This window comes from Cricetulus griseus, chromosome 4, assembly GCF_003668045.3.
Source record: "Cricetulus griseus strain 17A/GY chromosome 4, alternate assembly CriGri-PICRH-1.0, whole genome shotgun sequence".
Lineage (NCBI taxonomy): Eukaryota > Metazoa > Chordata > Mammalia > Rodentia > Cricetidae > Cricetulus > Cricetulus griseus.
This window is the reverse complement of record NC_048597.1, coordinates 101,642,501-101,657,798: the sequence shown is the minus strand read 5'-3', so window position 1 is coordinate 101,657,798 and position 15,298 is coordinate 101,642,501. Positions and strand designations below refer to the sequence as shown.

Sequence of the window (15,298 nt, the reverse complement as noted above, 5' to 3'; positions counted from 1 at the left end):
GCCACATTTGTAAAATTTAGCAATTAATTAGAAGGAGGGACTAATGGAGCCTCAACTCTCATTATGTAGTTCAAACCCTCAAACTCATTATGCTCAGGATGACCTTGAACGTCTAAGAGAACTTAGCTTCTCACATGATGGGTTCCGATTCTACTACCACATCCAGTTTTGATTTATTTTATTATTATTATTTTTTTTTTCGAGGCAGGGTTTCTTTGTATAGCTTTGGAGCCTATCCTGGCACTCGCTCTGAAGACCAGGCTGGCCTCGAACTCACAGAGATCCACCTGCCTCTGCCTCCTGAGTGCTGGGATTAAAGGCGTGCACCACCAACACCCGGCTTGATTTATTTTTATATTCAACGTTCTTTCTACATTGCCTGGCTGGCTCCAAACTCTTAGGCTCAACCAAACTTCCTGCTTTAGCTTCTTGAATAGGCAAGACATACATTATACCAACTTTAACTATGCATTTAAAAACTTTAAAATTATTATTGATGTGTGTGTATGCTAGCTATGGGGTGAGAGTGAAGGAACATGACATGGCTTTCATGTGATAGTCAGCAGAGCTGGTTTTCTCCTTCTACCTTCTTATGGATTCTGGAGTTTTGAACTCCAGTTGCCAGGGTTGCACGCACAGTGATTTTCATAATTGAGCCAACTTGCTGGACCTATATATACATCTTTTAAAAAGATTTATTTTTATTATATGCATGTATTTTGCCTGTATGTAAGTAAGTTTGTGCAACACATGTGTGCAGTGCCCACAGAGACCAGAAGAGAGCTTTGGATCCCTCGGAACTAGGTATAGACTGTTATGAGCAGTCATGTGGGTGCTGGGAACCAAACCTGGGTCCTCTTACAAGAGTAGCCAGTGCTCTTACCACTGACTGAGCTGACTCTCCAGGCCCACTGCTATGCATTTTTAACAATGTGTTTCTGTAGCGTGAGTATTCTATTTAAACAATCTGCATGCACATCAATGCTGTAAAGAACTCAATCGCTGAATCCATACAATCTTTGTCTATAAAAACCCCAAAATGAAACAGAGCTCACCTTCCTCCTAAACACCAAGTAGCAAGTCCTTAGAAGTAAAAGCCAGAACTGTAAGAAGAACTGTAATGAAGCTGCAGGCAGCACTTTCAGAAGCATCACTAGAAATTTTCTGCCTCAAAGGGTCTAAAACAAGCAAGCACCTTACAGAGTAACTTTTCCCCCTTGCTAATAAAGTGAGAAACCAGGGAAATGGGAGCCTCACACAGGCACTCCACTTAACAGTAAAGAGTGAAAGTATAAAAACAAGGGAAAACAGCTGAAAGAGCAGAGATGGGAGAAGGAAGAAGAACATGGTAAATAAGAGTAGAATTTGGGGAGAGCGGAGAACAATGGTTTCAGCTAAGGAAGGATTAAATGGTTTCTCTTCTACCGGTTAACTACCGGTTAGACTGAATCCTCTCAGAAACTCTAAAATGTCTATTCACCAGCTAACCCGCTGCTTACAAGACTTCAGCAGCCTCTTGAAAGCTGGGTAAGGTGAGGCAAAGTGTTTCTTGACATAAATATTTAAAATATAAATATTCCACTAGTCAATTTTTAAAATATTAACCACATTCCAAAAACAGTCTCCTAAGTTAAAGATGTTAACAGAAGCAAATACAGTCCACAGGGCCACGTGTTTGATCTGTAAATAGATTCTGTCATTTTCACTTGGTTGTACAAGTTATTGGTGATCATCAGCACTGGAAAACAAGCAGAACACGATCCTCCAACTCCAACACTAATTGCAAAAGAGGGGCACGACTCAACGAAGGAAGAAAGGGGATAAGAAACAACTAACCAAACCAAGGCAAAATGCAAGTGGAATAGGTGTAGAACACCATGGCAACTAAAAGCCCCACTGGCAGCTGTTGGCTTTAGTGCTGACTCCTTTCAGGAGGAAGCTATGCTCAGGCTTTTAGAGCTCAGGGATGCTGATTAAGGACCTTTAACCATTTACAGGACAACGACTGTACCAGAGACAACAGATAGCAAGATGCTGAGGATGACTGCACGTGAGACCTCAAACCGTGTCCTTAAAGCCCTCTTCATGGCACAATTAACAAGACTACTTTCCCAAGAGCAGGAAGGACTCCATTTGTTAACTTATCCCTGGTACTAGAAAATGGCAACTTATTTTGGATACCAAGGCTTTGGCACAATTAATGAAAAAAAAAATTTTTTTAAAAAGATTTTGTACTCTTAACCTCTGAGCCATCTCTCCAGCCCAATTAATGAAAATTTAAGGTCAAAATGTTTCCAAAACCCTGTATCTGATGATTAGTAGTCATTTCAAAATAACCCAATATTTAGTCCCTATTATAAGAAAGTAAAATCTCAGTGTTCTCTAGATCTCATGTTTCATACGAAGTGACATCAGCAGCACACATTTCTCAAGGGTGTCTACTCCCAAAGCCCATGATCTGCTTTATTTTAAAACACTGTCCTCCCAAATAGGGAAAATCCATATATCAAGTTCACTTAGGAATAAGGCAATCTTGACCTCATACTGTTGCCTTCGAGGCCTATGCTCCCACAGGCCTTCTCATGCGAAGGGAGCTCTAGACACTCTTACCAAATATACTCCAAGCAAGTACTCTAAGCCTCTAGTCATGCAAAGACAGACCGACCTCTCCAAGTACCTTTATCCACCCTTTGCTATAGGAACTCCAGTGAGGACACTTCTCTGTCATGCTAGGAGACTACAAAACTAGTGCTTTCAGCTGTATACTAACAAAGTTTGTGTATAAAATAGTATTAGTTGTTCAGAAAGTTTCCTGAATGAGACAAACATAAGGTATTTCCCACACAATTACACTCTTGCTTTGTATGCAAAAACTGCTTCCTGAAATAGCTCAGCCTTTCTTTGTTCCCACCTTATTAAATGGGCAAATTCTTCTGTCAAAACTGTGAATTAGACAAACACAGTCACAAGGTTTTCTGTTTGTTTGTTTTTTTGTACTAGGTAATGAATTCAGATCTAGTGCATGCTAGGGCAAGTACTCTATCACTGAGCCACATCCCCAGCCCCAACATGCATAGTTTGATTCTGTCTAGCAGAAGGAAAATACTCTTTAAAATGTATCCCTTAGTGTTTACTGTGTAATTAAAATTAGTATAAAAAACCCAACTCACTGGCAAAGTAGAAAGAAGGGCTTGTCTCCTTGTTGTATGGTAATTTGGGACATGCTGAATTTGGGAAATAGAAAGGTAAATTAGCCTCTTGAGGTGTGCATTCCTGGTGCTCTGGAAAGTCCGATACATTCAGTGATCTTTTGTATTCACGCACGGTTCGTTTTGACAGGGAGTGACCAGCACTGTAAATAAGCATTGCTGCAGAGATTTACAAGCGAACAGGACTGAACCGGAAGGCTTTCCTTCTGTACTGAGGGAGCAAGTCCGAATGCAGACTTGCTTAAATAAAAAGAATAAGATTATTATCTGATATAGAACCATTAACTGATAAAAAGACCAACATGGCATCTAAACAGCCTTGATATAAGCAATGTACCAAGATAATGTAATACTTAAGCAAATTCATGATACACAATTTTCCACAGCAACACAAATGTCATCACAAACCCCTGGTAGTGAATTCCAAGGTTCACGATATAAAAATGTAAATATAAGTATTACACCATTTCTTACTAAAATTTGTCTGTATAAAAGGGCATCATTAAAGCACCTGGGAGAGTGCATACCAACATTAACAAGTGGCTGTCAGGCAGACAGATTATGAGAGATTTTATTTATGTTTATTATACTTAAAAACTTATTTGCATCAAACCACACATTAAAAATATTTAGCTGGGTGTGGCTGTGCACACCTTTCATCTCAGTACTTGGGAGGCAGAGGCAGGTTCAAGGCCAACCTGGTCTACATAGCAAGTTCCAGGCTAGCCAGGGCTAAATAGAGATGCTGTTTTTTCGGGAAAGTGGAGGTGGAGAGAGGAAGAACACATTCAGTTCTTCTGACCAACTTGTCAGATCGGCCTTAGCATTGTTTCTGAAAATGAACCAACTGAGATGAGCAGGAGCCTGAATATGAAGAGGCAGAAGTTAAAGTCACTTCTTAGGAGGGCACAGGCAGCACGGCGAGGTGCTAACAAAAGTCCTTTCTTAAAAGAGTACAAGGTTGGCTGGGAAGTGGTGGTGGTGCACGCCTTTAATCAGTACTTGGGAGGCAGAGGCAGGTGGATCTCTGTAATTTCAAGGCCAGCCTGGTTTACAGAGTGAGTACCAGGACAGGCTCCAAAGCTACACAGAGAAACCAAAACCTTACCATGAAGGGCCCTTGCCTTGACTGGAGCAGTAACCACCAACAAAAAAGGAGATGTGAAATTAGCATCAACAACTGGGGCAAAGCACCACATCACAAAATCTGTAGTTATATAGAAGTCAATGTAATTCAAGCATTTGATTTGAGTTATATAAAATACTTACTTTTCAAAGGAAATGATCATAAAATTAGCATTCTCATACAACAGTTTTTAAACAGTATTTTGGCATAACTGGCCAGAAGAAGAGCCAAACTAACTGAAATTACTGGCAAGGTACTGACAAGCTTATATAAACACATTTTAAAAAGGACTTGTGATTGAAGAAAAAAGAAAACAATTTTTTAGTGTGCTTTTTAGTAGCTGCGTGATCAAGGCAAACCCAGAGGAGCAGTCCCACCCACCTACAAGCAGGCAGCTTCTGTAGCGCTGCACTGGCAGCCACAATGGCTGTTCCTAAAAGCACTGCAAACTTCAGCTCCAGAGTTCCCTCTTAATCCAATGGGGGCATGCAGAACACAGGAGGGAAGTAGTGCCTTTGTTGAGGCTGCAGTAACCACAATCTAACCAAGTCTTTGACAAGCTGGAAAAACTTTGGGAGAACATGCCGGCTGCAGGAAAGCCAGTGAGAGGGTCACCAGAGTCTTTCCAGACAAAGGCTAACATAGTCCTAGGGAACACACACTGAAGGACAGACACGTCATGAGGAAAACAGAAACCAGGCCAGTCTTACAAATCTAATAACAGGGGGCTTTTATTTGAGACTGGTCTCTGAACTTCTGGATCCCTTTTTCCTGGTATTCACAGGGCTGAAATGTACTTGCTTACCATGCCAGGAAAACAGACAGAATTCTTGATAGCATAGCAATTACCCTATTCTTTATTCTAAACACCTAGTGCATAATAATACTAATAGAGAACTCCTAATTAATGAGGAACAAGCAGACTTCAGAATTTTAAAAAGGATAATGTTTTCCATGGTATATATTCTAACTACTAATGAACTCTGGTGGTAGGTGTGTGGTTACAAATACAGGAAAAACACTCGGGGCTGCCCAATCCTAGTCCCCGCCCCCCTTTGGTTTTTCCAGACAGGGTTTCTCTGTGTAGCTTTGGAGCCTGTCCTGACACTTGCTCTGGAGACCAGGCTGGCCTCGAACTCACAGAGATCCGCCTACCTCTGCCTAGTGAGTGCTGGGATTATAAAGGCATGCACCATCAACGTCCGGCCTCCAATCCTAGTCTTAATCAGCCAACATAATGTTACAACCATCAAGAAGGATCAAGGAAGTGTTTACCAGACCTATAAATGTAACTGCCCTGCATATGCTCATATAAGGCATCAAACTAAAACAACTACAAACACAATGTCTGTATAGCTGCAGCTGTAAATACTTAAAATCTTAGTCCTGACTATACATTTCTCAATTGTATAAATAAGCGATACTCATCTAATACTCCATAAATGTTGAAATATCACTATGAAAATAATGATGAGTTAAGTTTGTCATAGTGTTTTAATTCTAGGCATAAGTCAAGGTACAATGTAAAAAGCATACAAGCATGGTCCAACGACTACGTGATAAGATGTGGAAGAAAGAAGGATGGCACACCCTTTCCTGCAAGGCTTAGGCAGTGTAAGTGGAATGACACAGGCAGAAAGGAAGGATGATACCTCTCTCCCACAAAGTTGTTCTCTATTACTATTTTTTTCCCTTCTGACACAGGGTCTCTGTAGCTCTGGCTGTCCTGGGACTCACTATGTAGACCCGGCTGACCTCAAACTCAAGAGATTTACCTGCCTCTGCCTTCCTTCCTGAGCACTAGGATTAAAGGTGTGCACCACCAAACCTGGCACATGTCCTCATTTTTTAAAAAGGAGAAACATGTCAAGACAGAGGAACTGCAGGTACAATGTAGAAACAGATTGCAATACCTGTAAGTCATTTGTTTTTTGTTTTAAGGCTCTCAACATCAGGGTCAGGTTACTTTTACCTTTACTTCTTGTCTCTATGTTGCCCAGGCGTGTCTCTAATGCTGGGCTTAAGTGCTCCTCCCACATCAGTCCCCATCCCAACCCCAGTAGCCAGTAAGTAAATAGGGTCATACCACCACATCTCTCTCAGGCTATTCCTAAACAAAGTATCTTTACTGAGCTTTAAAATAAGTAGTCACAGACAAAGAAAAGACAATAAAATGCTTCCTACCATACATCGCATGCGTCTGCTCATGAGCCCCGAACTGAGTTGCTGAAGAAGACACTAAACCAGGCTGTGCATGTGCTGGTGGTGCCATCATTCTGGCATTGCCCTGTATGACAGGGCTGTACACATGAGGATGCTGTGTTTAGACAAAAAGAAAAAAACATTATATCATGTGGGTTTTAGTTAAGATTCTTCTAAAGATTCATGGTGTGTGCGTGCGCCTGTGCGTGTGCATGCGTGCATGCATGTACTCATGTCTGTATTATTGCTTGAAGAGGCCAGAATAAGGCATCAGATCCCTTGAACCTGGAGTTACAGGAGGCAATGAGCTGCCATGTGGGTGCTGGGAACCAAACCTGGGTCCTCTCAAAAGCAGGAAACACTCCTGACTTCTGAACTCCAGGGCAGTTAGTTCTGATTCCTACCTTCATGGTTCCCAGGAACACTTCAGAGTTCTCAAGTCTTCACTGATGCTTCCTTTTGAAATGCTTTTTTTTTTTTTTAAATTTATGATTTACTTATTTTATGTATATGGGTATGTGCCTACTTATCTGTGTACTGTATGTGTGCAGGTGTCCATGGAGATGAAAAGAGGGTGTAAGACCTCTGAAATAGTTTTTTTCTTTCTTTCTTTTTTTTTTTTTAGACAGGGTTTCTCTGTGGCTTTGGAGGCTGTCCTGGAACTAGCTCTTGTAGACCAGGCTGGTCTGGAACTCACAGAGATCCGCCTGCCTCTGCCTCCCGAGTGCTGGGATTAAAGGCGTGCGCCACCAACGCCCGGCTTAGACCTCTGAAATAGTTACAGGTGGTGGTGAGCCACCAGAAATGGGTGTTGGACACTGAACCTTTGTCCTCTTGTGCAAGAGCATCACAAGCCACCTCCCCACCTGGCTTCCAGTGTACCAGTCATGAATGTGGTTCACATTTATACATGCAGGCAACACAATCATACACATAAAATAAAAATCTAAAAAAAAAAAAATTATTTTAGGGGGCTAGAGAGATGGCTCTTCCAGAGGTCCTGAGTTCAATTCCCAGCAACCACATGGTGGCTCACAACCATCCGTTATGAGACCTGATGCCCTCTTCTGGTGTGCAGATATATATGGAAGCAGAATGTTGTACACATAATAAACAAAATCTTAAAAAAAAAAAAGATATTAAAAAAATTATTTTAATTGTAACTTGCAGAGATAAATATTTAAAAGGCCCCATTTCCTTAACTATCTAATACCATAAAACAAAGCCCCAAAGCACCCACCACCTAACTATATGAACAGCTGGAATGAGATGTTTCTCTAAGGAGTTACAATGAGGGAGGCCCTCCTGGCCTTACCTGAGACTGATAATGCGGCACATGCTGAACTAGAGGCTGACTGGGAAACTGCTGAGGGCTGTAGGCAACGTACTGAGTGGAATAAGCGGGTGGGGTGGCTACAATGGGTGGACCTGCCGCTGAGGCGGGGTGCATCATGGTGCTTTGATGATGCTGGTCTTGTCGCTGCTGGGGCATATTTGGTACTGCAAGGAAGAAAAAGAAACAGATTACTAGGAAATGAAACCTCCTCAGCACAATGCATGTACTTGTGTGGTCTACAAGGTTCCTTCCGTGTGATCTGACTCTGACCCTGCCTCTCAAACAGCTCCCACCCACCCCCAGCCACTCTAGACTTCTACTCTCAGCCTCAAAAATGTGACTCACTCTTCAGAGTTCACCAGGTCAAGTGATCTTCCCTTCACTTGGCTTTCATTTCTAAGATAAGACATAGTATCAGGATGGGGGGAGGGGGGGACCACAGGGAGTATCTGATACTCCATATTTTATCATGTGTTTTAAGAAAGGCATGAAAGGTTCATTTCAGAAGAAAAACAATGATGGCAAAAAGCCAATACAAATCCAACACCTACTACTTCTTCCCTTTCAACCTGTTTTATTTTGTCAGAGCCATAAAGCTTAGGACCTCTGGAATGCTAAACAAGGGCCCCACCAATGAGCTACACCCCTAGCCCACGTCTCCATGTTTCATCCAACATCAATCACTCCACCAAGTACAGATTTCTAATAACATTTCTCTCCCCTGTGTGTCTTCCATATTCCTACAAAGGTTGCTCTTCTAGATAAATGTCAGGTAAGAGCTGGGCACACCTTTAATCCAGCACCCAGGAGGCAAAGACAAGAGGGTCTCTGTGTAGTGCTCACGAACATGCCATGAATTAGCTTTTCCTCCTACAAATGCTTATCAGTTGTGTCACATCTGTCTCTGGTGTCATGCTGACTGACTGAGGGGAGGAACTCCATACCTCATGAGTGGTGTGGCACCAAGAACATATAACATGCCTTGTTACTGGTTCAACAGAATTACAACTATTAATGTCTATGTATTTATTATTTTATATATTTTAAAATGTTGGCTGAAATTTAATGACTACTGTTGATATATATTTTATCTATTTAGAAAGAAAACTTGAAAACAGAAGAAAGCAATGTAACAAATTTTCCCCAACATAATACTGACAATGCCCATGTTAAAAGGTGCCTTAAAAAATAAAATAAAATGTATACTCAACCCCCACAAAAGATGTTCTATTTTCTTGGCTGTAGTGGTTTCTACAAAATTGAATGTATATGCATTACATGGACCACACTTAAACTCATGCCAGTGGGTTTTAATTAGGAAAAATTTTGCCCAAAAGAGACCACGTGCCAGTATCTGGAGATCTACTTAGTCATCATAATCACGTTAAGGGAAACACTACTACTAGGGTCTAGTGATTTCTCCCTACTATACAAAGGAATACAAGGCTGCTGGTGGTGGTGCATGCCTTTAATCCCAGCACATGGAAGGTAGAGGTAGGCGGATCTCTGTGACTTTGTTTGGTCTACAGAGTGAGAGATCCAGGACAGCCAAGGCTACACAGAGAACTAGAGGCCAGAGTAGACTCATGACTCTGTCTTAAACAAAACAGAGGTATGTGTGTGATCTACTTTATGTTAATTCTCTGCTGTCATATTTTCAAACATAAATCCACCAGTCTCTTGGGATGCATAAAATATAAATGTGATTTACGGCGAGGAGAAATTGAGGTAGTTTTATGCAAAGACTCATTGCCATGCAAGAAAAAAATAGCTTTGTATGGTTTGTGGAATTTTTATCAGCCAGCACTTGGTATATTTGAAAGTTATTAGAAATACCTTTGTCCAGCACTTCAGTTTGCTCAATAGTAGCAGCCAGTACCATTAAGGATATAGTAAACAAACAGGCAGAGACAGCTGCGTTTGAAGGATTTCCTAAATTCTAAGAAGACACAAACTGGTGATGTTTCCAGAACAGTTTAGAGGCAGTAACTGAGGGAATGCTGCTGAGATCCTTCATTTCTACACAGAACAAGTTACTCTTGGGTTTTTAACTCCAGGAAGATAGACAATCTCCTCCAGGTTAATTTCTAACTTTACTGAGAGTCTAGTAAAAATGCTAGCTGGAAAAACATGTATAAAATTCCCAAAGCACACAACATTTTTTTTTTTTTTTTTTTTTTTTTAATTTAAAATCTTTGGAGACAGCTTAAAATAGGCACTGGTGCTGGGCAGAGGTGGTGCACATCTTTAATTCCAACACTTGTGAGGCAGAAGCAGGTGAATCTCTGTGAGTTCGAGGCCAGTCTGGTCTACAGAGTGAGTTCCAGGACAGCCAGGGCTGCTACACAGAGAAACCCTGTCTTGGAAAAACAAAACAAAACAAAACAAAAAACCCAAACAAACAAAAAAAGGAAAACAAAACAAAACAAAAAAGGGCATTGGCAAGTATGTCTGAACCTGCACTTCATTTTTCCTCAGGATAACCCACAAGTCTAATGAGGTAAAGCTTTGCAACACAAGTTTCAGCTAAAAATCCAAGACAGATGACATTAGTACCATCATCACCTCACAAGTTCTAGTGAATGACTGGATCTGGGACTACAACAGGTTATCAAATGGTAGCTACAACACACAGGAAGTAACTACAGGATGCATGTGGCATGCAAAAAACAAAAGGGAGGGAGTTAAAGGGTCTCATGTAGCTCAAGATGACCTTGAGTTTTTGATCCTTCTGCCTCAGTTTCCCAAGTGTTAGGATTATAGGGGTGTGTCATCAACACAGTTACTGTTCATCACAATGAGAGGTGACATGACACACCTTCACTGAAAGAACATACACCATTTGTAACACAACACAGATTGGGGGAAAAAAAAAACAAGCTTTACTGCCTGTGTTTGCAGCACTTTGAGAGGCTGAGGAAGGATGCCTGTGTTAGTTCCAGGCTTCCTGGAACACTGAGGTAGAGAGCAAGTCTATCCTGGACAACTTCAATGATTCTTTTCTCCTCTCCCTTCCCTCTCTCCCTCTCTGTGCTTTGATTACCATACATGAGCCCTGGGCTCAATTGTCAGAAATACTGACTGTGTGTGTGTGTGTGTGTGTGTGTGTGACATTTCCCCAGCTTTGTCCCGAAATTACTATTATGTAGTAATGCCAGTTTCCAGGGTTGTAAGGCACAAAAGACTCCTTTAAACAAACACTACACAAGGATTCGATCAGCAAGATTCAGATGCAGAAAGAATTTAAGCAATGCACTCATCCAACTTACAAAAGACACCAAGGGTAAAAAAACATGAGGCAAAAGCAGTAATTAAAACTATGAGCAGGGGCAGGGAGAAGACTCAGGGTCAGCAGTGTGCTGCTTCCAAACAGAAACAACACAACACGGCAGCTCACAGCTACATTCAACGCACTTCCAGGAGATCCAATATCCTCTCCAGATCTTGGTGTACATACATATGAACAGGGAAACAACTACATGAAAATGAATTTTTAAAAAGTAAAATAGCTGGTCGATGGTAGCACACACCTTTAATCCCAGCACTCAGGAGGCAGAGGCAGGCAGATCTCTGTGAGTTTGAGGCCAACTTGGTTTACAGAGCTAGTTCCAGGACAGTTAGGGCTGTTATACAGAAAAACCAACAAGAAAGTAAAATAAATAAACTGGGGGTGGGGTGGAGAGATGGAAAGGTTTGTGGTTAAAACAGTGATGTCTGTGAGACTCTATCCAAAAAAAAAAAAAAAAGGAAACCACTTGTTGGGGACTGGAAAGATGGCTCAGTAATGGCTCTTCCAGGACTCAGGTTCAATTCCCAGCACCATGTGACAGCTAACAACTGTCTATAATTCCAAGATCAGATACCCTCACACAGATATACATGCAAGCAAACACCAATGCAAATAAAATAAAATTTTTAAAAATGTTTAGGGAAAAAAAAAAAAAACAACAACACTTGTTGGGTGTTGGTGATACATGACTTTAATCCCAGCACTCGGGAGGCAGAGGCAGGCAGATCTCTGTGAGTTCGAGGCTAGCCTGGTCTACAGAGTGAATTCCAGGATAGGCTCCAAAGCTACACAGAGAAACCCTGTCTCGAAAAACCTCCAGCTCAATAGAATCTGACACCTTCTTTTAGCCTCTTCAAGCAACTGCGCATGCACCAACACACACACACACACACACACACACACACACACACACACACACACACACACACAATTTTGGGATCTGAAAAAATAACTCAGAAGTTAAGAGTTCTACTGTTCTTTTGAAGGGACCCAAGTTCAGTTCCCAGCACCCATGTTGGGCATATTACTAATGGGTAAATAAAAAGAATGGACCCACGCACGCGCACACACACAACGTGCACGCACACCCCAGAAGATTTCATCATAGAGAAAATCTAAATTGGGTCTAGTGCTGACCAACCATAATCCCAGGACTTGAAAAGTAGAGACAGAAGGAGCAGAAGTTCAAGGTCATTTTAGACTTCACAGCTAGTTCATAACCAGTGTACACTTTGTGAGACTATCTCAAAAACTAAAAAGAATGTAGGGAAGTGGCTTGGTCCACAAAGTACCTGTTGTGCAAACAATAAGACCTGATACCAGATCTACAGCACAATGGAAAAAGCTGGGTGTGGCACATACCTATAATTCTAGAAATGGAGCCAGGCTTACTGGCCAGTCACTGTAGCCAAATTATAGTTCTAGGTTCATTGAGAGACTTGTCTCAAAAAGATGGTGGTTATTTATTTTGCTTGCACTACAAAGAAATTAAGTTCTGACTTAGCTGGGTGCTTCCCCTCTTTCAGTTAGTGTGGTGGTTTGAATGAGAATGGCCCCATAAGCTCATGTATTTAGATGCTTGGTCCCCAGTTGGTGTTTGGTTTGGGAATGATTGGGAGGTAAGTCTTTGGTGGAGGGGGAATTTCACTGTTGGTGGATTTTGAGGTTTCAAAAGCCCACACTAGGTCCAGTCTGTCTCTGTCCCTGTATGTCGCAGCCTACATAAAGGACCTGAAGAAGGCCCTGCTTTGTGCCTGCCTGCCATCACTCTCAATGGCAAATTTCATCTGTCCTTTTGCTGAAGCACTCCCTCTCTGGTATAAGAATCTACTTCTGAATTCCAACAGACTGAAGACCAGTTGCTCCAGGTCCTCTGGGACTGCAGAGCCATCTGGTCTCATGGATTAAACAACTTATCTTTCTCTCGGGAGACAGCTTTGTTTGACTACCTAGATCACAGTCTGGAAGCCACACTAATAAATCCGTGTGTGTGTGTGTGTGTGTGTGTGTGTGTGTGTGTGTGTGTGTGTGTGTGTGTGTGTGTGTGTGTGTGTGTGTGTGTGTGTGTGTGTGTGTGCACGCGCGCACACAAAAACATCCTAAAGCCAAAAGCTTGTGTCAGTGGAAAAAAAAAAAAGAGGAACATAATAAACATGTGGCTCATTATGTGGAACATAATAAAGCATTGTGATCACTTGTCACAACAGGTCAACATTTGATATCCTTCAGCGCTCAAGGTCTCAGTTAAGAAACTAAGGGGTAATGAGAAGCTCAGAGGGTAAAGCACTTGCTTTGCCAAGTGTACAGGGCTTAGTAAACACCAAGTCCACATAACTATATGTGAAGCACAGGTATATGGGATTTCATCTAGCACAGCAGACAAACAGAGATGCCCTGCCAAACCAGGTGAATGGTGAGCACTGTTTTTTGACCTTATGCATGTCTCAGTAAACATTTTACAGTGGTTATGATAATGGTTACCCTTCCAGAGGACTTGGGTTAGATCCCCAGCACCCACATGACAGCTCACAACTACCAGTAACTCCAGTCCCAAGGGGATCTGATGCCTTCTTCTGGCTTCTGCAGGTACAACATACATAAAGTACAGAGACGTACATGTAGACAAAACACCCATACACATAAAACAAAAATAAAGATTAAAATTTTAAAAATTACAAGGTTATTCTTAGTTGGAAATATCAATATTAATTCCTTGGGGGGTGCCCTCTTTTGAGACAGGGCTTCTCTATGTATCCTTGGCCATCCAGGAACTTGCTCTGTGGACCAGACTGGCCTCGAACTCAAAGATTCACCCGTCTCTGCCTCCCATGTGCTAGTTTTAAAGGCAGTGTGTCACCACACCTGGTAACAAAATATTAATTAAAAAAAAAAAAAGGACAGTTACTCCAATAATCCAACTAATAAAGGAGAAGGAGTTACACACTCACAGAAGTGGGCACAGTGGGAGGTAGAACTGAGTGTGCAGTTTCTTTTTTTCTGAAAACTGAGGCAAAGTTTGTCTTCATCTTTGTATGGAAGTATCTGAGGTTAAGGACTAGCATTGCCCAGGTCTGTACAGGATGACTCCACCAAGTAATGGACAAGAACCCCTATGCATTCAGAAGCTCCATTTCACACAGCACAACGCTTCCTGGGAACAGGCTCTTACTTTGCACTACAAGTGGCAATCAAGGCCATGATGCAAACTACTGCACAGAAACTCTGCACACAGGTTCAGAGGAATCAGATCTCTGCTAAATCTCTCTCTCCTCACATGCTTCAAATATACACTGTACCTTCAGAGCTAAGAACAGACTAAGTGATGTGAAGAACCAATGCACAGCTAATTAGAACAAGTGGGAATACTTACAGTGGGAGGGGCTGGAGGAGCTGGGGAGCTGGGGAGCTGGGTGGGTGTTAGTACCGTATGTGGGGCCAGACACTGACATGAAACATGTGCTTCCTCCCTAAGGAAAGCATTGATTCTGCCAGTCACCAGTGACCAGAGAATAGGAAACCTAGGTGGGCATACTACATTACTAGCAGTTTCAAATAAAAGCAAGAGGGGAAGGGCAGGGAATTACAGAAGTGTAATAACATGCAGTAACCTGATGATACTGTGACCCATTTCCAAAACAAGTCAGCTATAGAAGTACATGCTTGACTCCACCAGGACCAGCTGGATTATATAAGGTTACCAGGAACTACTATTTACTAGATTAAAAATAAACAATTACATAAATTAAGGAAAGGCAAGGTGGTGGGTGCCCTGGCTGCTTAAGGAAATTGCATAAGCTTTAGAGCACACAAAACCCTCTGAGTAATTGGTGCCATCATAATTGGATTTACTTTCAATCTTCAGTAACAGCAGCAATAAATAAATAAACATGAATATGACAAAATCTTGTTACCCACAGGAACTGAATGAAGGATGAAGGCTAGTCCCTAATGACTTTCTACTCCATGACAACTCTTGTTCATCTTTGTCATCTTACTGTTTGGAGATGACCTTAACTTGGCATCCTGAGCTATTCTGAAACTCAAGATCTTCCTGCCACAGCCCTGAGGGCCACATATGCATCATGATACCACAAACAAAATAATCCACAAACAGTAATAAACTACAGACAAAATAA

General features: G+C 41.7%; 1 protein-coding gene across 9 annotated transcripts in view; it reads right to left on the bottom strand.

Moving 5' to 3' along the window:
• The window catches only part of Atxn2 (ataxin 2), a 93,988-nt gene that overhangs the window by 6,186 nt on the left and 72,504 nt on the right, over positions 1-15,298 (bottom strand). For 5 of the 9 annotated variants that reach the window (XM_027414072.2, XM_027414075.2, XM_027414078.2 and 2 more), the window contains 3 exons: positions 7,853-8,037; positions 6,520-6,652; positions 3,171-3,224 (listed from right to left, as the gene is read on the bottom strand). In XM_027414072.2, coding sequence (XP_027269873.1) covers positions 3,171-3,224; positions 6,520-6,652; positions 7,853-8,037 — 372 coding nt within the window. The other 4 variants (XM_027414073.2, XM_027414074.2, XM_035443296.1 and 1 more) reach the window with 3 other exon arrangements.